General features: G+C 42.0%; 1 protein-coding gene across 2 annotated transcripts in view; it reads left to right on the top strand.

Moving 5' to 3' along the window:
* GRAMD4 (GRAM domain containing 4) overlaps positions 1 to 21,482 on the top strand; it is a 76,533-nt gene that overhangs the window by 925 nt on the left and 54,126 nt on the right. Inside the window, exon 1 of one of the 2 annotated variants that reach the window (XM_071423856.1) lies at positions 124 to 430. The exons of the other annotated variant lie outside the window; for it this stretch is intronic. Within the exon in view, the coding sequence (XP_071279957.1) occupies positions 255 to 430 (176 nt within the window). The 5' untranslated portion in view covers positions 124 to 254. Of the gene's footprint in view, positions 1 to 123; positions 431 to 21,482 lie in introns of those variants that run through there. 2 annotated transcript variants of the gene reach the window in all.

Below are 21,482 nucleotides of genomic sequence, written 5' to 3'. Positions count from 1 at the left end.
CGGTGTTCCCCGGCTGCGTGCAGGGATCTCCCTTGGCGAGGAGCAGCAGCGGGAGCTGCGTCACACCCTCCTTTGCCTCCTCCCGCCCCCGGCCGGGGTGGCAGCTGGGTGGCATCCGATTTAGCAATAAGAGCTGGGAATGCAGGTTCTGCTGTGAGGCTTGATTCCTGAGCGGTGGCTGTGCCTAGCCGAGTTCAGGGCTGGGCACACGTTCATGTTAAATAGCAGCCAGCAATGTGCTGATTTCTCAGAGCATGCAGTGTCTGGATGCTTCTTGGTGTGGAGCAGTGAGGCACGGGAGTGCTGGAGCAGTAGAAGCAGAGGAATGCTGCTGGAGAGCTTACTCGGGAGGAGACAGAGAGGATGGCATGGTAAATGGCTGTTTTGCAATTCAGGATGTCAGCCTGGACTCCTGCAGACAGGTCAATAGGTATGCGTAGATTTTGTGGTCTTCTGTGTGCTCCTGTGGTCATTGCGTGCACAAACGGGGCAAATGAGAAATGACAGTTTTTTGTCATGTTTTTGTGTCTGGCCGTGTTGCTGCAGCTCGAGAGTTTTAGATTAGTAGATGTGGTACTGTTAAGCTTGTGTGATTATGGAATGAATGATGGACGAGTTCTCGGTATCATGTTTCCAGTGGTGGTTGAGATGTGGGTGGGGAGAGGAAATATTTAATAAAGTAGGGCTCTCAGGTCCCTGTGCTTTGCATTATCTGGCAGTATCCTGCCTTTACTTTTAACATGTGATAAATAATTTCATTCCGTAGAATTAGAAGTGTGAGCTTAACTACTTCTTTTAATGCCATGTTTAGCTATCAAATACCACATCTTCAGAAAGGGAAGGCTTTTTTTAGTCCTTGTCTGTGTTCTTCAGAAGCTGACAGTTAAGCTGCTAGCTCTGAAACTGATAAAATACAAAATTGGTGTTGTTATGGCACTGAATTGTGCAAAATTCCATGAAAGCCTGAGTTATGTTTCACTATTTTTCATATGGTTGCCACAAGAATGTTTGGCTCATCCCTCTGCCCTAATAAAGGTGGTTTTGGGCTGAGATGCCAGACTGAACTGAAATGAGCCATGCCGTGCATCCTGCTCTGCAGGTAAGCTCTCAGAGCTGGTTTCAGACAGTGGTAGGTGGATCTAACTTGAGTTCAAGTATCAGACTGATAGGTTTGGTTTGGTTTCTTTTCCTCATTTAACTGTGGTACTGTTGAGATGTGATGTGCTCAGCGTGTCCTTGGCCAGGGGGTGGCTCTCAAGCAGCCTGGGGTTGGCTGCTGCTGTTTGGATGTGTGTGTGCCACTCCTTGGCATGGTACAGCTTCTGCTCTGGGCGAAGGCATCACCCAGGCTTTCACCTCCTGCCTGATGCCTTGCCAGCATTGCTGTGTCCTGGTGACCTCACATCAGTACCCGGGGTGGGGGGGTGAGGAATTAAGGCAGCAGCTGGGAAAAGCCTTGTCCTGGCTCTGCTCTTTCATGGGACCTGGTTTGAAGGAGACTGGTAGAGGGAGATCCCAAATGAGGAGGCAAAATCAGGGGACTGACTGCAGCCCTGCTGTCCTTCCAGCTGGAATCTAATTCCCAGTGATTTACAGCAGAAACTGTTCCCTGCCCCTACCCTTGCTCTTCCCATGAGTGATACTGAAAGGTTATAGGAATAGAAGTTCATTATACAAATGAATGGCTGGAGCAGTGTTATGTGCCAAAGAGATTCAGTGTTGTTTGAGACCTGGGGGGAAAATCCTCAACTGGAAGACTTTGTTTTGGCAAGGGAAGCCTTTCAGTGTCTGAGAAGTGATTAGTGCTGCTGTTAAAGGTCAGGTATAGGTACTGGGTGTGAAACATTGTCTGTGGATACACATGAAGTACATACATGTTGTACTACATATATGTGGTATGTCTTCAGCATCATTTTGGTACTTGAGTATTCAATCCTTAATACAGAGACTTCAGAACTAGGGAGAGGCATTAGCTGTTTAACCCCCAAAGTGATGACAGATCTGTTGGAAGAATAACAAAGATCCCATCTCTCCTTCTTTTGTATGCTGAAAAATCACATTTTATTTTTTGTCTGTATCACCACCAAATGTATAGGGACTCTTGAACACCAGTCTGTGTTTTGTGTAACATATGGTCCCACTAACAATTTTATAGTGAATAATTTTTTATTTAAGGAGTAATAGATCACATTTCCTGATGTTTTCTTTTTTATAGGTCTGGGTAATAAATGCTGTTCATGAATGCTTGAGTCAAGGGCAACATATACCTCACTGATTTTTTTGGGTTAAAGTTATGTAGCTATTCAATGATTTGTCATGGTCTCTACCTCCCTCTCTTACCCCCAGTATTTATCAGGCTTAGCAGTGATACTCTCTAACTTCAAAGTCTTGAAGGCCCTGGCTGCATCTAAAATACTCCAGTATTATGTTCAGAGAATTCGGTCATCTTGAATTGGAGGCTCTCTTGTTCAAACCTGTGTCAGGCCCAAATAAAGTACACAATTTTCTAGCATTATCCTGTAACACTGGTTCTATTTCTTTCCTACACTGACTTTTGCAGCTAAAGAATATCTGCATGACAGCATCCGTGCTAGGAGGAGAGATCACTTTCTCTAATGTGTTATTTTTATGACACACAGTTTGATCAGAGGGAAAGCTTTCGACAGTAAGTGCTTAATCAGAGTTTTCCAATACAGATTTTCTCTCTGCCCACTGCCCTTAACCTGGCAGGTTAATCCATGTAATAATCTGTGCATAGAAATACAACAAATGTAGTGCTTCAGTTGTAATGTTGGCTGCTTTGAGGTTTTTATCTGTTTTGGTCTTCGAAGTTTCTGAACATGCAAGTTTCCTCTTTGCACCTTGTGTTCATTGCCGTTGCTATAGGACACGCACTTCCAAACCAAAGAAATAACATCTTTTCCTAGAGGTCAGAATTTACTGAAAGAGTTATAGTTTAGTTGTGAACTCCCCTTAAAATTTAATGACTTAGTGCTGCTTTTTGTTATGACATAAGAAAAATGAAGTAAAGAGTCTTTGAAGCTACTTCAGACTTCATAAATATTAACAGGCTCTGCAGTCTTCAGAGAGGGTAGGTTCTGGATGTTTTTCTTCACCTTACTAGTATGGTTTCATTTGCAAAGTAAATCTTCTTGTCTTGACTAAACTGAAAGAGCAGTTATCAGATGCAAATCAGAAATGCTGTGTTTGTGGGTGGGAGCACTCTTGCTGTGTTTCCCCTTCTCTCTTGAACACCTAATCCTTTCTCCTGGTGCATGCTCTGGGAGCAGTAAATTTAATTCCATGGCTTACAAGACCAGATCTTCAGAGGTGCTTAAATGATTGAAAATGCAGGTTTTTTGCTTCTGAGGATAGTGGAAAGTAAAGATTCACAGCTTGCATTGAAAAAATCCTTTCTGTTTGCATCCTGGGCCACTATACATGTTTAATATTTGCCTGTGTTAATGAGGAAAAAAACCCCACAGGAAGTGTTCTCTAAACATGCCTTGAGTATACTCAAAATTGTCTCTAAGTTTAAAAACTAGTTTGCATTTTAATAAAAACTGAAATTCTGTTTGGTTGCAGCTTCCTATGAATCCTGGTTAATGCAGAAAGCTTTCTTTGGTGGTGAATAAAAAAAACATTTCACCTGTAGATACACTTTGGATGAAGTTTGAGGCATTCTTTTAAATCTTGCTCTAGGTGTCTCATCAGTAATGGAAGAGAATTAGTCCTTTTATTTTGCAGCATCATGGAATGACTGAGGTTAGAAGGGTCCTCTGGGGATGCCTGATCCTACTCTTGGCTCAAGCAGAGCCAGCTAAAGCAGGTTGCTCAGGGACAGGTCTAGATGGCTTTGAGTATCTCCAAGGATGATGACTCCACAACCTTCTTGGGCAGCCTGTGCAAATTCTCAGTCACGCCCACAGTAAAAAAAGTGTTCCCTGATGTGCAGAGAGAACTTCCTTTGTTTCAGTGTGCCCCTTAGATGTGCTTCTGTCACAGCACCACTGAGCTGGGCCCAGCTCTGTCACCTCTACACCCTCCCTTCAGCTTTTTATCTAAGTTTATAAACTCCCCCCCATGAGCCTTTTCTTCTTCAAGCAGAACAGTCCCAGCTCTCCCAGCCTCTCCTCACAGGAGATGCTCCAGTCCCTTTCCTGGACTATCTCCAGTATGTTCATGTATCTCTTGTGCTGGGGCCCTCAGAACTGGGCACAATGCTACAGTTCTGGCCTCATGTTTCCCAGTATGCTTTAAAAATAAGAAACTTCTAAAGTAAATTGTGCCTTTTTTTTTTTGGATGCAGGTCCAAGAGATCACTTTGGTGCTGTAAATCACTGATGATTTGCACTCTGAGTTCTTCTGCCCTTCCATAGGAGCTAATGTTCCTTGTTTAAAACACTTCAGCATTTTGCTGATCCCATCAGTGCAGGCTTTGACAACTCTTTTGACCTGTGATTAAGGGATTTATGACTGGGTTTGCTGGCTGCACATCCCTAATAAGTGTAAGCATTGGATGCTGAGTCACATGGGGACATGTGTTTTTGGGGTGTGTTGATGCAGACTCCTGTCTGAAACAGAGCTCATTGCAGCTAATAATGAATTTGTGGTTACATTTGGGAGGGCACATTCCTGCTGTGGGCTGGTTTGGCTCTCCAGCAGCCACCCTTGTGCTCTGTTGGGGCTGCCCTGCCCAGCCCTGGGCTCTTCTGCATAGCTGCATCTCCCAGAGATGAGCCTGGAGGGGAGCAGCTGTCTGTAGACAAACCCAGGCAAGTTTGGATGCTGTGTGCGTATATGGGTGATTCCGTAGTTGGTGTTCAGTATGGAATTTGTAAACAGGGGCTTTATTTTTAGGTCAACAGGGCTTCTATTTTTAGGTGAACACTTCTAGGTGGAGAATAAAGATGTTGGTGTAATGCTGCTAATGCTGGTCATGGACAGGAGGGAGAGAGAAGAACAAGAAAAAGGCATAAAGCACAAAATATCACTTTATTCTTGGGTTTTGCATCAAACTCCTTGAGAGGGGATGCTAATTTCTTTACCATTAAGTAAATGTAATGGTTTACATTATATTTACATCCTGTTACTGTTAGTATGTGTTGTTGGTTAAGATAGGATTTTTTGAAGGTTCTTAAAGAATATAGCAAAATCATGTGGAAAAAGAAGTTGGCAGTTGCTTGCCTTCTCTATGTCCAAATACAATGGTTAATAGATAGGCACCTTTCAGATTTTCTTAGTATCCCCCCAAAAGTAACTTCACAGCATGAGAGGTCTGTACTTACCTTAATTGGAAAGGACAAAACCATACCCTTCAGGCTGGCGTGGTGCATGCAGTTAATGACTGAGTGCAGTTAGTTTCCAGCTGCTAAAACTGTCTTACCAGATCTCTTGACAGGACTATCAGCAGTTTGTGTCGGTATCCAGCATTACTAATGCTTGGCATTTTACCATGTTGTAAAAGCCACTTGTTCCTTCAATATTCATGTCAGGTATCAGGGTTACTGACATAGGGAACATATCAAATTCACTGGTTTGGAAACTGACCAATATTCAGAGATCAAAAATTAGTACCAGGTTTTTCAGTGAAGGATGCACAAGCATTTTTAGATGCTCTCAAGGCAGGGTTTAATTCATAAACTAAAATTTATCATTAACTTAAATTTTGAAAACTGTCTTCTTAAGTTCAAAATGTGTATGAAAAAACTGACTTCTTAAGAGAGTTTTAGCTTTAGAGGTACCTTCAGAAAAAAATCCTCCAGCCTCTCACTATGTATTTTACTACCTGAGGCTCCACATTCCTTCTGCATTTGGAAAATGGTTTGCATGTTTTTCTTTCTTTCTCTCTGGATCTCTTCCCTGCATTTCCAGGTGTGCACAGTAACTGCTTTAAAATACCTTGCTGCACTTCTCAAGGTCAGAAGTGTGTTGTAATTCCTGGGGAAGTGTCACAGAGGTGTGACAGATTTCTAACTGTCAGCAGTTTTCCAGGAGTGTCACAGCCATAGGGGTGGGGAGACATGAGGTGTCTGGAGAAGGAGCTCTTAAAATGTAGGCATTTTTTGGACTTCACCTTGAGTAGTCCCTGCTGCTGTGTTAGAAGCGTTATGAGGATATCCTTTTTTTTTTTTTCCATGTTGTTTTTAGAGCCAGGCGATGTCTGTAGCTGTACAGCTTCAGTGACCTGCCTAGTTATGTTAGGACTGATGAAGGTGTCTAAACCCTGTAATTTACTGTAATTTGCTCCAGATCAGAATCCAGGGAACTGTATGATTGTGTGCTTTGGGTAAAGCTGCTTCCCATGACACTTCCCTAGTAGTGGGACCACTACCAGTGTCAGACTTTGTTCCAGGGATAAGCCAGAAAATGGGTGAGTTTATGCTTTCTGTGTTGTCTGGAGAGAATGGGATGTCCAGTATGAGCCTTAGAGATCTTAGCAGTAGAGCCCAGTCTGAAAATACCTGTAACCCCATTCTGGGAGTGCAGAGAGCAATAGCCTGGGCTCTTGAGTGTTTTGTGAAATGCCCAAGTACTGCAACGAGATACCAGGTTGGAACAGGAAAAAACAATAGCATTTTAAGCACCCAAAGATGAAATGCTGTGTACCTTCAATGTGATATTCCTTGCAGTTACATGGCCCCTGATGAGCACGACCTTTACCTGATTGAAATCAAGTGCAAGATGATCTGTAATCCACAATCCTATCTCTGAACTCATTTTTGTGTTAGGGGCTTTCTTCATCTTCTCTCTTGCTCACCTTCTCCCTTGTGAGACAGGGAGTAGTGCCAAAGGAGTTGCCTTCATGCACCTTGCTGTCTTTAGCTGAGATGTTTGATTCCCAGCAGCTGCCATCCGATTTGTGTGGAGCAAAGATAGCTGAGAAGTGTGGAACTTAGGGGCAGCAAAACATCCAAAGAATCCTCATGGGACTTACACTAGTCTTTGGACTGATGGGATCATCAGATAATAGTAAAAACCATCTCTGAAGACTACTAAATCTTGCATTGCCTGCAAGGATTATGTTGTTGGAAGGAGTAGGAAAAATGGCAATCTGTCTGAATATATTCTTTGTGTAGTCTGACTTTTCAAAGCATTAAACCACTTGCAGGTGTTACTACAATTAGATTAAGTTTATAATTCTTTGCACTTCTGCAGTGCTTTTATCCAATATCTCACGCTCCTTTAAAAGCTAATCTACAAAGTAACCCAGAGGACACCTCCAAGTGTCTGAGATCACTTTTTGTACCAAAATGTGGTGTGACTTGGTTTTGTGTAAAACCCTGCGTGGTCTCAGCAGCTCTGTGGGATCACAGTGGGTGTGCAGTGGGGAATGCCCTTCCCAAAAAGCTGTGAACGGTGTGGCTGAGCATGGTGATCCTTTAAGAGAACTACCAGCTGCTACCAGGTGCTGGGCTTGCAAGATTGTCCTCACATGGAAGAGCTTCCTGGAAACTTGCGGTAAATAAAACTGATGTCAAGAGTTTTCAAAACACTGCAGAAATGAGAACTCTGTTCTCTTCCAGATTATCTGGAATAATAAACAAGCCCTTTTCTATTTGGAAGAAATGTTCTGAAAACAAAAGCTTTTGATACTTAAGAAAGGTCTCAGCCTATTTTGAGAAACTTTGTCTTCCCTCCCTGGCAGGGTTGCTTATAGGCTGATGATTGTACATGCATTCAACAGCTCTTTTTACTTTCAGTCATGGGAATAACCAGCCAAGGTGGAATAGTTCTGACTTCCCCAGAAAACTATATTAGGCAATATTTTTACAGCAAATACACATTTTGTAAAGCTACTTCGGCTTCTTTTCTGTTTCTTCCAGTAGCAATTCTTCCCCAGTTTGAGGCCTCTGCCAACAAAGATTCCCTCTGATGCTGGATCACTTATCCCTCTTGAAAATAAATGAAGCACAAATACCATTTCTTGGAATATTTTACAGGCGGAATGTGGAGTTTACTTTGTTAGCAGTTTGAATTTGCTTGGTGAAGCTCTCTGGCCCTTGCAGTCCTCTGTTAAAGGAGAACAGGGACAGTATATGCTTTTTGAGTAGGAAACAATGGCTGACATTTTCAGTCTGGTTTTCCCGGTGCAGTGCAAGCCTGGCTGTGTCCAGTGCCCACTCTGAGTTTCACTTGGGTGGTTACAGCTCACCTGGTTTGAGACACTACAGGGATCTATTCAAAACTCATTTTGTGTTTTGTTGTTAATACTTTGAAATTGCATAAATATTTTTTTCTTTAGCTATAAGCTCTAAGTATTAAGCTGTTGTCTGTGACTCATTAGTCTGTTGTTGATGACAGTTAAATCATGGAAAATCCTTCCATGCAGTTTGTATTCCTTATTGTCTGAAGCAAACTACAGCTGTTTGTTTTACCCTGAAGGAGGCTTTCTTTTCATCTGGCTAAGAGTTCATAATAACATCTGAGAGCTAATGTGAAAGTACAGCAGACCTCATTCATTGAACAAAATATTTCATGTGCACATTTAACTGTTGAACATTTGTGTTAGATGAATTTTGAAAACACTACATAGACTGACACAAAAAACAGTATCCGTTTCCTTGGTTTTTTTAACTACTTATTCTCATTTCAAAAGCTCCAGCAGAACTAGGTGTTGGTAGTTACACAGAGTGATGTTTTCTAGAACTTTTTTAATCAGTAGTTTAGTTGTTATGGGTTAATACTGCATTCTTGTAAAAGTCAGAAGAAAAGTCAGTTGAAGACCCATATACTTACTGGAAACACTGTGAAGGGGTTCCACCTTGAAGATGGCTGAACAACCACAGATTGCTCATTGTGTGAAATGAGACATGGGAAACTGTGTTTAGGAAACACATGCATTGCTGAAGGTTCTGAACCACAGAGGAAGCACCAGACACGAGATCTTGAGGTAGATTAGCTACAAGCTGGCAGGTTTTCTTTCATATGAGTTGATAATTGGAATAGCTTATTTTTATTTTTAAATAAGGACTTACCAGTAGATTTAACTTTTACTTTAAAAGTTGTTTTGAAAAGTGTAGTCATAACTGGCAATGTGATTATAGTCCAGTGTGCCAGTATAGTCCCTTGTGTAAGAATGCCAGTAGGAAGTGGTCTGACCTCTTCTGTATGTTTGTTAACTATATACCAAATCTAAAGGCTTTTTTTTTCTGTACATATGTGAGCTCTTGGTCAAAGTTCTTAGTGCTGGTTGTATACAAATCAGACCCAGCTTTCTGATCCCAGTGTCAGTTGTGATTCCTGGGCACTCAGAAACCTTCACACTTACTAGGAAACAATCCTTCTAATTTGGAAAAACTTGCTTTCATGTCTCTGGGTTGTGTGCCTCCCTCTTCTGAAGGAAGGGTTTTAGTAAGGGGAGGTTTTTATTTTGCTTGTTGCAATATTGAAAAGCCTGATGCCCCTTTTTGAAAAGTCTGATGCCCCTGGTGTGCTGTGGGGCATCAAAGTTGAGTGCAGCAATTAAAAGCTAGAACAGCCCCTGATTAAAGCTGCTGTTTAGTTTCTGAAGCTTTTGTACTATCCAACAAATAAAATGATTTGGCAGGGGTATCCATAGGAGATGAACTATCCCTTCATTGTGTATTTACAGCTTTTCTTTTCACCCTAAAGACAGCCAGTCCCTGTTACTCATCAACTCTTCTTCCAAGACTAAGGTGTTGTTTAGGGCAGACTCCCATTTCCAGCCATCCAAGTCCCTGCTCAAGTTTAGTCTGTCTGCCCAGATCCTGCAGCTGGATGGAGGCTCCAGCTGTCTACAACAAAGAAATCCAAAGATATCATTTTCCTTTTACTTACTCTTTACCAAATTTGATGTTTTGTAGTTTCCTTTTGGGCATATATTGCTCTGGAGATCCCAGTATATTCAAGAATACTATGGTGTAGCTTTTTCTTTTTTCTTTTTTTCTTTTTATCTTGTTTCTTGTTTCTTTTTTCTTTTTTCTTTTTTTTAAACTTTTGTGCCAATCATGTAAGCAAATCAGAGGCTAGTGGGAGTTCAGTACTAGCTGGTGGTTCCATCATATTCTGCATATACTGACATTAATGCAAAAAGTCTCAGAATTCCAAGTTTCCATGACTTTGAGAGACTCTATCTGTTAAAATATTTGTGTAGTATAAACAAAAGTCTTGATATCCCTATACTGGAATTTGAGCCTGACTTGTAATTCAACTTTTGGAATCCTTCTTGAAAAGTGAAATCTATGGTTTAGGTTTTAAAATTCCAAGATTTAAATATGTGAATATTATTTAAGTAATTGGGAATAAGTTAGAGCTGTAACAAATCCCAGTCAAGAAACTGGCAGAAGTGCCAAAAATGTTGCTCTCTGTCTTCATTTGTATCCATTCTTACATTCTTTAGAGAATTTTCAGGAGGTCTTTAGAGGTCTGTGGTGGTCTCTGGCGTTCAGCTGGTGATGGGGCCTCTCAGTTTTAAAATGAGGCACCACTGGCTTCTCTCTTGACTTGGAAAAACGCTCTATTTTGTAGGAGTGGTTGGATGAAGAGAGGTGGGATCTCTCCAGAAATCTCCTTTGTGGACTGAGGCAGCTTTGAACTGGGCACAGCTGAAGTGGTTTTATGGTGGCAGGTGGGTGGGTGGCTGCAAGGGCTGTGGCTCCTGACTCCTTGCTTCCCTGCTCCAGACAGACTGCTTGGAAAGACACACATACATGGCTCTCTGCCCCAGGGGACTTTGACCTCTGGACCTTTATGGTTGCCAACTGAAGTGTCAGCATGGCATAAATAAGTCAGATCAAGGAGTGTAGTTCTGGCCCTTGTCCCAGCCTTAGAGGCAGACGTAAATGCCATCCTCTAGCTGCCTTTTAACTTGTTTGGGCTGATTGAAATGATGACTGATAGAATCTTATTTCTTTTCCCTTGGTTTCTTCACTTTGTTACTAAACTCTCTCCCTCTATCTTTGTGTTAATTTAAATCTATTTTGAGTCTGAAGGCTCAACATGTGCCAGGTTGCTATTTGCTGTCATTGGCTTTGGATTATTTTAGCAGCCTGACAGGCTTTGCGTTGTAGCTGTGACATTTTGAGACAAGAAAGTGCTGGGGTTTTTTTTTATAATAGAGCATGCAAAAAGTATGGTAATTTAGAGAGCTTTTACAGGCTTGGTTAATAAACCAAAAAGCTGATCCCTTAAGTGCATTGGATTCATGTGTTACCCCATGTTTGGGATCAAATGGACCAATCTGGGAGAGATTTTTTTTTCCTTTTCCATGTGTTCAGTATGTCTCATGTTGAAACCTGGTGGAAACCAGCTAGTACTGCTGTTTCTAGAGAGGAGCTGGTTCTCTTGGGAGAAATGCCACTTAGCCTATGTGTATACTTTGGTGGTGATGCTGACAGCAGGCTCCCCCTTGGCAGAGAAGTGGAGCTGGTTTGTTGACATGCCCTGCTTTATTTAAAGACTTGCTCTAAGATAATCTTGTTCCAGTTGTTTCAAGCAGCTTCAGAAATGTAGTTGTTAACTCCTTTGTCATCTGCAGTTATGAGGCGATAGAATATAAGAGGCACCATTAAAATGTTAATTTTTTACAAATATCACCAAATTAGTATGAACTGGGCAAGCTTATGGTAATTACCTCAGCTGTGTGCTTTATTGTTAGGAAGAGCCTTTGTGTCTTCCTTACAGACTTATGTGAAGCATAATTTTTGTGTTTCCTTGAAATTATGGAATTTTTTCTTTAGTTTTTCTTGGCTCTATTCTTGCTCTAAGGAGGCCTCAAAATTGCTCGTAGAATGTGGCCATGCATCTCCATGTTTTGTCCCTGTTCCTGTGGCAGCCTGTGTATGCTCCACGCTGCTGAAGGTGGGGAGCTGAGCTGCCCTGTGTGTGTGTGTGTGAAGATGAGTGCATTATGATTGCTGGCTGGAGCTTGTTTCCAGCAGTGTTGAGTGTCTTGAGTGATGAGTTATTTTGGTTTTGTGTGTAAAATGAAATAGGTTTTGTCAACTAATAAAATTTGGGAGAAAACACAAGAATGCACAGGAAACTTGAGTAATGTCTTTTTTTTTTTTTTTCTTTCCCTCCCTGACTTCTCCATCATTCTTTCCAAGGTTATTCTACTTCCTCATAGGCTACGGTCCCCATCTGTGACTGTTGGTGGGGTGAGGGGATGTACTTTGCTCAGCCTCACCTTCATACTTCTCCATCCATTGCCTGCTGAACTCTCACTACTGCTAAGCATGTATGGCAGCCTTTTCCTGGGCTGGACTGGTGTCCATCTTCAATCCTCACCTTAGAGCAGTCAGTGGTATCACCCAAATTGGCTTTTTTGACAGCAGTTGATATTACAGGCAGAGGTTGTTGGGAAAGAGCATGGAGGAGATGCCCAGACCACAGCTGCTTCTTGGGAGAATCAGATTTAATAGCAAGGATTTCTGCTGAGTTTTGCTGTCCCAAGCATGTTAAAATCAACATGTGAAATGAAAGATCTGCAGTTATGGCAGAAGACCCCAGCAGTTTACTGAACAAAAGGGTTAACTTGCAGGATTGTGGTTCTATTCCTTAGGGATCTAGTTTCTCACAGGACTGTACCCTCTGCTCTCTGGTATGGCTACACTAGCTGGGAGTTTTGTTTCTTAAAATTTTAGGATTTCCACTGTAAGCATGGGGACAAAGAGCAGATATTCTGGTTACTGTGGGAATGATGCAGTTCGAAATGTGAGAGAATAGAGGTTTGCTCCTGTAAGGAAGATTACCTTGAGCAGCAGGGCTTTTCAATCTGGAGCCTGCTATTTCACTAGGTTAATTATTTAAACAAGTAGTTGCAGTTCAGATATCAAACCCATATTTCAGGTACAGTGATTTCTTTCTTTTCCCAGCAAATGTAAGAGCAGTGCAGTTGGACTTACATAAAGGGTGGCAGTCAGAAGACATGCAGGAGGGGTCTGTGATAACTAGAGACCAGATTCGGTGCTTTCCTGTGTCACACAACTTCCTCTGCTATTTCCTAACTCTTCTACGTGGAGTAAAATATCTCTCTCATCCTTTGACAAGCTGCGTGGGTGGAATGAAGGAGGCTCTTTTCCAGAGTGCTGCTTTCCAGCAGAGCTGCTGTCAGTCTGGTGGGAACTTGACCTTGACTTTTTACTCTGTGGTAAGATTTCAAGGAATAGTTTACATGGCTTTTACAAGGGGCTGTGTAGTGCAGACAGTGCCAGAAATTCAACTGATGACTGAAGCCAGACTTGTTGTATAAAACTTGGTCTTTCTGTTTTACTTCTTCATTTAACTTACTCTGATAAACCCCATCTTTCTGTGTTGTGCCTGTCCTTTTACGCATTATTTATGCAATTTTTACACAATATATTATGCCCCTTCATTTAGAGGTTTGACATGATGAGTAATTATAATACTGCAAACTTGTGTATTCCATGGTGTATTTTAACTTTTTTTCCCCCTTCCCTCTCTGGTGTATTTGTAGCACCAACTTCAGAAGCATTTTCAGATATTTGTTGGGAGAAAATGACAAGGAATAGAATGAGCAGCAGCTCTGCTTCGTGCGTGGAAATGTCTATGATTTGGAGATTATACACATTCTTTGTAAGCTCAGGGCCAGTATATAAGTAGGAAAGAAAAGATGCTGAATTATAGTGGTGGTTGTAATTGGCATGTGCTAGCTATGTCTTTATAGTTCTTAATGGAATTACAATATTATATTTAACCACAAAGGGAGAAGCTAAAAATCTTTAATGCATTAACATTATTTTTATAACTGCATGGCAGTTGGAGAGCTACTGGTGTTTGGTAAAATGCTCAGTTCTTTTCCTCAGCTGTTTCTGTCTTTTGATTTTTGTAGTCAGCATAATTGAAATACTCGATTTTTTTTTTTTTTTTGCAACATTCACATTTCAGAAGGTTAATGAATTCTCAGATCAGCAGTAGGCTAGTTAAAACTTGGAGAAACAAGTTACAAAGTGTTGTACACAAAATTACTGCATCTTGGGAATCTTTCACTGAAAACTTGAATCAGGATGGTTTCATGTTAACTGGATACTCACAAAGTTCTAGTGTTGACTTCTACTGAATTGTCTCCCTAAATTGAGAGAAGACCCTCAGAAAAGACCATCTTGCTGTACTCTGGCCCTTATTCTTGTTCTCAGTGAGGTACCCTGATAGATATGTGATTTGGGAAGCATTTGGGAACCAGGGCCTGTGGTTCCTTAGTGTCAGAAGGGTAGGGGGGTTCATTTTACCCTGCATGTGTGACACAGCAGTTGCAGCCTGTGGTCCTTTGCCTCTTAGCTTGAGTAATTCCTTCTGTATGGCCTGGCCGTGAGTGAGATCGCAGTGCACAGGAGGCTTGGCAGTGTGGCTCAGGGAAGTGTTTCTCACATGTCAGAGGTGCAGAGGTGGTGAGGGCTGGGGCAGGCTCCCCTTCAGCCCTGGCTTGTGCTCTCAGCTGTGCTCGTGGCTGTACGAGCACAGCAGAGATTGGTCAGGCTGTGCTCGTTAGCCGTGAGCTGTGTCTGCTTCACTTGGGTATGTCTTTGTTTTTACACACAACAAACAAAAAGGAATGCACAGACATTCTTCAAAACTAGGCAATGCTGTGTACCTTTGCTCTGTTTTCATAGGTTGCTGAGTGAGCTGTGATCAGACACCCTGAGCTGATGAGACACTTGCTTCTGAGAGACCTCTCAAAGAAATACCTGCTAGCACCAAGCCAGTGTGTATAGACCTTGGAAGGCTCTTCTCAAAGAATCTTTTTTTAAGCTTGGGTTGCAGCTCATTTCTACAGTGTCTTTTTTTCTTAGCAGTACCTTCATTCTCTGATTTATCTGTAGTTACCCTCTGAAGATGAACATGCAGTTGAGATGATGAAAAACTTGGCATCAAAGAGGTGTCAATAACTTGCTCTTTCTTACATTGAAGGAATATAATCAAAATTCTTCAAGGCTGGCAGGGCTCACAGTTTTTATAAACAGTCAGTGATTACCTTCTTAATAAACTTTATTAGTCTGCATAAGATGCTCCTGCCAGTATATGTACTTCCAACTTTAAATATTTATTTTAAAGTAGATTGCAAAAGACCAGCATTATTCTGAGTGTTGTGTCAAGTTAGACTTCTTACAGTTTCCATTTGAACAGTGGAAGAGGAGATAAACCCAGTGATGACTTAATCTTACCCTGTGTTAATTGTATCCTGTCCTTCTGCCCCATTTGTCACCCCCATGTCTCTGTTTTTATAGGCAGAAGCTGTTCTTGCTGAGGGCAGCACTTGCTGTGTGCCCCAGCTTCTTACCTTTTGGAAGCCCATCCAGTTCTGAGCTGCCTGAACCTTCTCATATGCAGAGGCTCTTGCTAAGCTGGTGATGCTCATCTTCCTGTCTTCACCCTCAGCTCTGCCCTGACTAGGAGACAAAATTCAGAGCAAGGAAGCAGAAAAAAGCCTTTTGTCAATGCCAAGCTGTGACAAACTCTTCCCTGTCCTTCAGAGTAGGGAATGAAGCTCTTGAGTCCAATTTCTGAAATGTGCCTTGTGGCAGCTTCATAAACACTGTCTTTAGGGTGAAGCTTTGCAGTTGTTTAACCTCATTTAAGTGCAGGTGGCTCCTGTAAAAGGATGCTTTCTCCCCCTTCCCACCACCACCAGAAATGTTTTCTGTGTGGGAGTAGCAGAATTTCCAATAGTCTGTGCTTCCCGGAGTGAGACTGCATCCCTGTCTGCTCTGATTAAACTGACCTTGCCAGAAAACAAACACAAAAATTAGTTGCTCAGCAATGAGCTGATAAACTGCATGAGTGATCAAATGACGTAAAGGCTGTGGCAGAAATTAATGGGGTTGCTCTCTTTGGTGTCAGCCTGTGATCTAGAGGGCTTCAGGCTTGGCTGGGCTCCTCTGGGATTGGGATGGGAGCCCAGCAGGGGAGAAAGGAGGACCCAGTGGGTGACCTGGAAGGGATAAGTTCATGTCAGCAATAGCCTTTACCAGGACATGCTAACCCTTTCACAGGCTATCTGCCATGGCTTGAACTGGTGCCTCCTCCAGTCTATACATGCTGCTGGAGATCCTCTCTGCAGGCAAAGTCTTCAGGCAAGGTTTATTTGTGCAGCTCTTCTGGTGCCATAACCAGTGTCTCACTGTTATTATCTCCCACACAGGTGTCCTGAGGAAGAATGAATTTCATCTTCCTGTTCAGGGGTTAAAATTCTCAATTTACAGACAAATTAATTTAACAAAGCTTGTTAATTTTAGGTTTCACAATGAGAGACAGGTTTCACAATGCCAGACAGAAGAAGTGTGTATGGTGGCTCTCTGTTAGCGGAAGAGGTGTTAGGGTAAGTGGGGAGTTCAGGATAAAGTACAACTCCCACAGACACTCAGTGGAAACAATTAGTGCCTTTTGTTCCTTGACCCAATGGAGTTTGACCTGGGTAGGGACGTGTGTGTGGTTTGGGATTGTTTTTTTTTTTTTTTTGTGAACAGTCCACCCACAATTTTCCAGTGGTGGTCAGGTCAAGGGCCCCAGTTTCAGCTGTCTTGGATGTGGAGCAGCAGCTCCCCCTTCTCCATCCTTCTTTGGAGGTGTGGAGGGTCACTGGTGCTGCTGCCTGGCTGACTGAAGGGCTGGTCCCCAGGTGCTTGAGGGATTAAAGTCTGCAACTGTGCAGGAACTGAGCAGCTCATTTTGGGAATGTCTGCCTTAACATTTTTGCCAGATATGTGTGAAGTACTGTCTGAGGAAGGTACAGAAGAGATCCCTACAGCCCCAAGCCACCATGTTCTGGGTCTCCCCTCTTCCCCCAGCCCTTTTGTTTGCAGCAGCCAAGCTGAAGGTTTTGAAGACAAGTCACTTTTACTGTGCAGTCCTGATTTGTCTCCCAGGGAGCTTCATGTTGTGAGCTGAATGACATGTTACTCCCTTTTGGGGAAAAAAAGATAGATTTTACCATAATGCATATTCATGAAGCTGCGTTATGGTTGCTGTGACAACCTCAGCAGTGGTAGTCGAGATCTGTGTGTTGAACTTCATCTCCAGTCCCCATATTGAACTACAGAACATGTTACACAGCTTTCCACTCTTTTCTTCCTCCCCTCCTCCTCCTCCCAGTGGACAATATAAATTGTTTGACTTGATGCTTAATTAATAGCTGCATCTGTTTTAAGTCTCAACACTGAAGCACAACTTCCTGTTGGTTTCCAAACTGTGTTAACTGAGTGTTGCTTCTGCTGGGAGTGTGTACACAGAGGAAGTGATTCTGGTGGGATTTTTTTGTCTCCTTTCAAACTTACAGACATAATAATCCTGAGTTACTAAGCATAATGTTTCTTCAAAGGTAGCCTGATAACTTCATCTATTATGAAGAGAAACAAGCCACCAGAGTCCATCCCCATAGTCTATCCCTGTCTAGTCTAGTCTGTTCCTAGAGTTTTAAGGACTCCTGACCCTGACAGGAGCTTTTAATAGATATTACTCAAAACCAGAAAGGAGTTTGTTCTGGGTATGTTATGGCCCTGAAGCCAAGGGTGATGTAATTCAAGGAAGACTTGACCACACTGTGACGCTGAGGCAGTGAGTTATTTCAGGATGAACCTGTTGTGATGAGTGTGGGGAGGGCTCAGTTGGAAGATTTGTTTGCGTGTTTGTGATGTCAGAAATTGAGGGCTCTTGTGCAATCCTTGTAATTTTCAGAGTGTTTGTAGGCTGCTCTTGGCCAATCCAACTGAATGTTTGGCCCAAAGTATTGCAGTCTTGGTTTCCAATGACAAGTGATGACATCCTACACTGAGAACCCGAAATGTTGCATTGTCCTGGATGAGCTCAATCTCATGTTGGGGCTGTTCATGAAAGGGCCATGGTGAGTGTGAGTTGTGCCCCTTCTGTGTGCTAGATGTCTTTGGGTTGAGCTTAATGCAGAGTTTTCTTGAAAGGTACAAACTTGCCCTTTACAAAATCACTCTCTGTTGTTAAAGAACAACTGTGGGTAAAGTTTGGCTTTCTTCACAATTGTGAGCCTTCTGGAGAGTAGTCTGGGAGAAGTCTATGCACGGGGGAAGAAAAGTGTCCTTTTCTTTTATCCTGTGTTCTAGGATGACCCTGCTTGAGTAGGGAGATTGGACCAGATGACCACTTTGGTTCCTTCCACTCTGACCCATTCTAATTCTGTGAAAAGCTAGCAGACAAGGAGCTCTCTGTTGCAGTTGATCTTTCTCTGGTTAGTTTCTTAAATATTAATAAGTACAAAATGTTCGGAAAGTGACTTGAAATAAGATTCCATTCATTAAAATGAAAAATTGGGGGTGAAATCATGTAGCAGGAGGGAACTTTTTGCACAGAACATTATACAGAGGACTCTGAATCTGTATTAGGCTTAGATATACTTGCTGTTCCTTCCAGTTTTAGTTAAACATGTCTAGAAAAAAATACAACAAGCTTAATTTTCAGTGTATGTGGATGGATTGAGTTTGTCTTGTGTTACTGCTCTCCTATCAACTCTCAGGATATTATTAAGGAGCATTTCAGTGTAGAAGTAATGAATACCAAACACAATCTTGATACTTTCCACTCCCTCAGTTCGTACATCCCTTCCTCATGATAAGACCAAAATGTCCTGGTGTTGACAACAATGTCTGTATTTGTTCATACACACACAGCCTGGCTTTTCTTGGATACCAGGGCTCTTACACTGGACTTCTGCAGAAATGCATTTTGAGAATGAAAGAACAATATGAAGGAGATGGAATGTAGAGATGAGAACTAGGGGTATGCTAGATTAGCAGGTCATCTTCAGCTTTCTGAAAAGCTATTTTTCTAGCAAAAGGAACATGGGTGCCTTGAAGGTTACTCAACTGTACCATAGTCTTGTACGGCCTTTATGACCTGGAATGACATTCATCCATGATGTTTTAAGTGGTTTCTTTGTTTGTTTTCCCTCAGGCTCCAGACTAACACTTGCTGAGGCAATGCTGTTTGACTTTGTGTAGCAGGTTTGTGTTTTGTTAACAGCTAAGGAAAACTGACTGAACCCTCTGTTGTGAAGCAGAGCCCTTTCTCTGAGAAGTGCACATGAAGATTTCGCTGTTCAATCCCTGCTGGGTCTACCAGGCCACAGACTGTACTTGTGTAAAAACTAAATGCAACAACAGGAAACCAAAACCTGTGTACTACTTGTAGGAGACTCTACAAGGGGTAGAGTTTAGGCAGGTGTCAGACAGCAGCAGTGCATTGGCTACTGCACTTCCCTGAGTTCCCTCTGCATCCCAACCTCTTCCTCCTCCATACAGGAGTAGAAATGGGGTGGCAGTGGCACGAAGGGGTGGGAGGGTTGTCCATGGGAACACATCTCATGCACAAGTCCCTCCAGATGGCAGGGGTGGCTGTCAATATTCCCTGGAAATGGCTGTCTGCTTACTGAAGCGTCTCTATAAACGTAGGCTGAAAAATTTCTTGTAGATCTCCTTACAATTTTCATGTGGAAGTTCGGGAAAACTTGATTTTTCTGTTCTTAGTATAAATTTGGAATGTGAGTGTATGTTGTTTTTGGGTCTTGATATATTCACTTGAAATAAAGGTCTGAAAGTTGTTTGAGGGTTTTTCATGCTAGGTCAAAATAAAGGCGTCTCTTCCTTGGCCCTCTCTAAAAGGAATAAAGCCTCTGGCTTGAAGGACTTGTGTTAGATGGTAGATATTAATGGCAGATATTAATAATTAATATTAATGAAAATTAATATTAATGTTAATTAAAAAGAAAATCTTTAAAGATTATTTTAGCTAGGAGGTTTTTTAAGCATGGAGAAAATAGACCTTTTTCACTTGATTATTGTCACATGTATGATAGTGTTGGGAAATGCATGTTTGGCAGTGTTTAAAATGCATGGAATTAAAATACTTGTATTTTTATTAGAGTGTTATGATATTTGTTAATAGTTAGTTTGCAAGCAGAGTGAGATGTGGGTCTGCCTTTGCACTCTGATCTCCTCACATGCAGAGAGTTGCACGGTGGTTTTGATGTAGTGGGTATGGGGAGTTACTAGAAACAGCCTGAAATAATCACAGCTGAACCAACTGGGCTCAGAATGGGTGTTTGGGTAGGGATGGGTCCAGGGTAGGTAGTTGGGAGAAGGTGAGGGATGAATAGCTGTGATGGTGAAGCGAGTGTTTTGATATTTAGTTGCTGTATTTTACAGTAAATCTAATTCTAGATTAGATTCTGGTCTTTCATTTTACAAAAGCTTCCCCAAGCTTGCCTAAATTTGACTCAAGTTAGTTGGAATACAGAATCTCCAAGAATCTTTTTTCCTAGTGAAACTGCTGAAATGTCAGCATAAAAAAAGTTGCTGGTTGCAGGAACAGGCTGCTGACATAAAAAGCCTGTCTTAGATCCAGCATTTGGCTGGAGGCCAGATAATGAGTTTTCATAGGAGCTTGTTGGCAAGCTTACATTTCTGCTTAGGTTAATGTAATGTAACTGTAAGTAATTTGGGAACCTGGTACATGCAAAACAATTTTTAGACAAAATGATCTTATTATTTTTAAATTTTAACTGAGAAGATATTTTTTTAAACCAGATTCTTGTACTTCAAGCACTTCAGAAATGCCTTGGAGTATGGTTCTTTACTATATCCTCCTTTAATGGTTAACCTACTGAATAATCCTTTAGAAATATTGACCCTCATGACATACCTGTCAAATCAGAATTTATGCTGACTTCATTCAGTGGAGTGATTTAAAGAAAGGATTGCATTTTTAAAAGGCTAGGCGGTAACATACTTAGGGGTAAGTCATCAGTTTTGTGAGTAAAAAAATACCATAAATGTGTCCATGGGTGACCTGTTGGCCAGGTCATTTGGTGACCTTGGGCTGAAATGCATGAGCCATCCTAGGATGAGAAAGGAGCTCAATTTCCCCAAATGGTGCCCATCCCTGGCAGTTAGGGCAGTGGGCCTCTTCACTGTCCTTGTGGCTTCTCTCAGTCTTCATTCAAAGGGTTGGAGATTGCTTTGTTTCCAGATGTTTTTGATGCTTCTCATTTCTTACACGTGCAAGTGAATGTGAATTTATGCTTAAGGGGAAAGAAAGCTGAATTCTCATCTTGATCCATCTGTGGAAGTGCTGGATATACCAGGCTATAAAAGATGTCCAGATCCAACCCTGTCCTTTGAGGATCAGTGGAATAAATGTGATTTTAGAGGAGAATACTGAGGACTCTTGTTTCTGTCCAGGACAGCAATGCTCATCTGCTCCATCTCTGAGCGGGGTTGAGAGGGCATGGGATGGATGCTTGTCCTCCATCGTTATGGGCTGCCAGCCACTCCAGAAAAGGAATAACTCTTCCATGCCTTATTATTTCCATGCACTGCTGTATCATTAGCAGTGGCAGCATGGATGATGAGCAGACAGGATTTGCTTTACAGCTGCTTTGCTGTAGGTCTCCTACATGGTGTGTAAATCTGGTTGAACATAGATGGAGATCATTGTGATGGGAGAGAGAACCATACAATGGTGCTGGTGCTTATCAG

This window comes from Agelaius tricolor, unplaced genomic scaffold, assembly GCF_023055355.1.
Source record: "Agelaius tricolor isolate 1412-34295 unplaced genomic scaffold, bAgeTri1.0.p SCAF_3, whole genome shotgun sequence".
NCBI classification, from domain to species: domain Eukaryota; kingdom Metazoa; phylum Chordata; class Aves; order Passeriformes; family Icteridae; genus Agelaius; species Agelaius tricolor.
The sequence above is the reverse complement of the archived record's forward strand: the minus strand, read 5'-3'. Positions and strand labels throughout refer to the sequence as shown.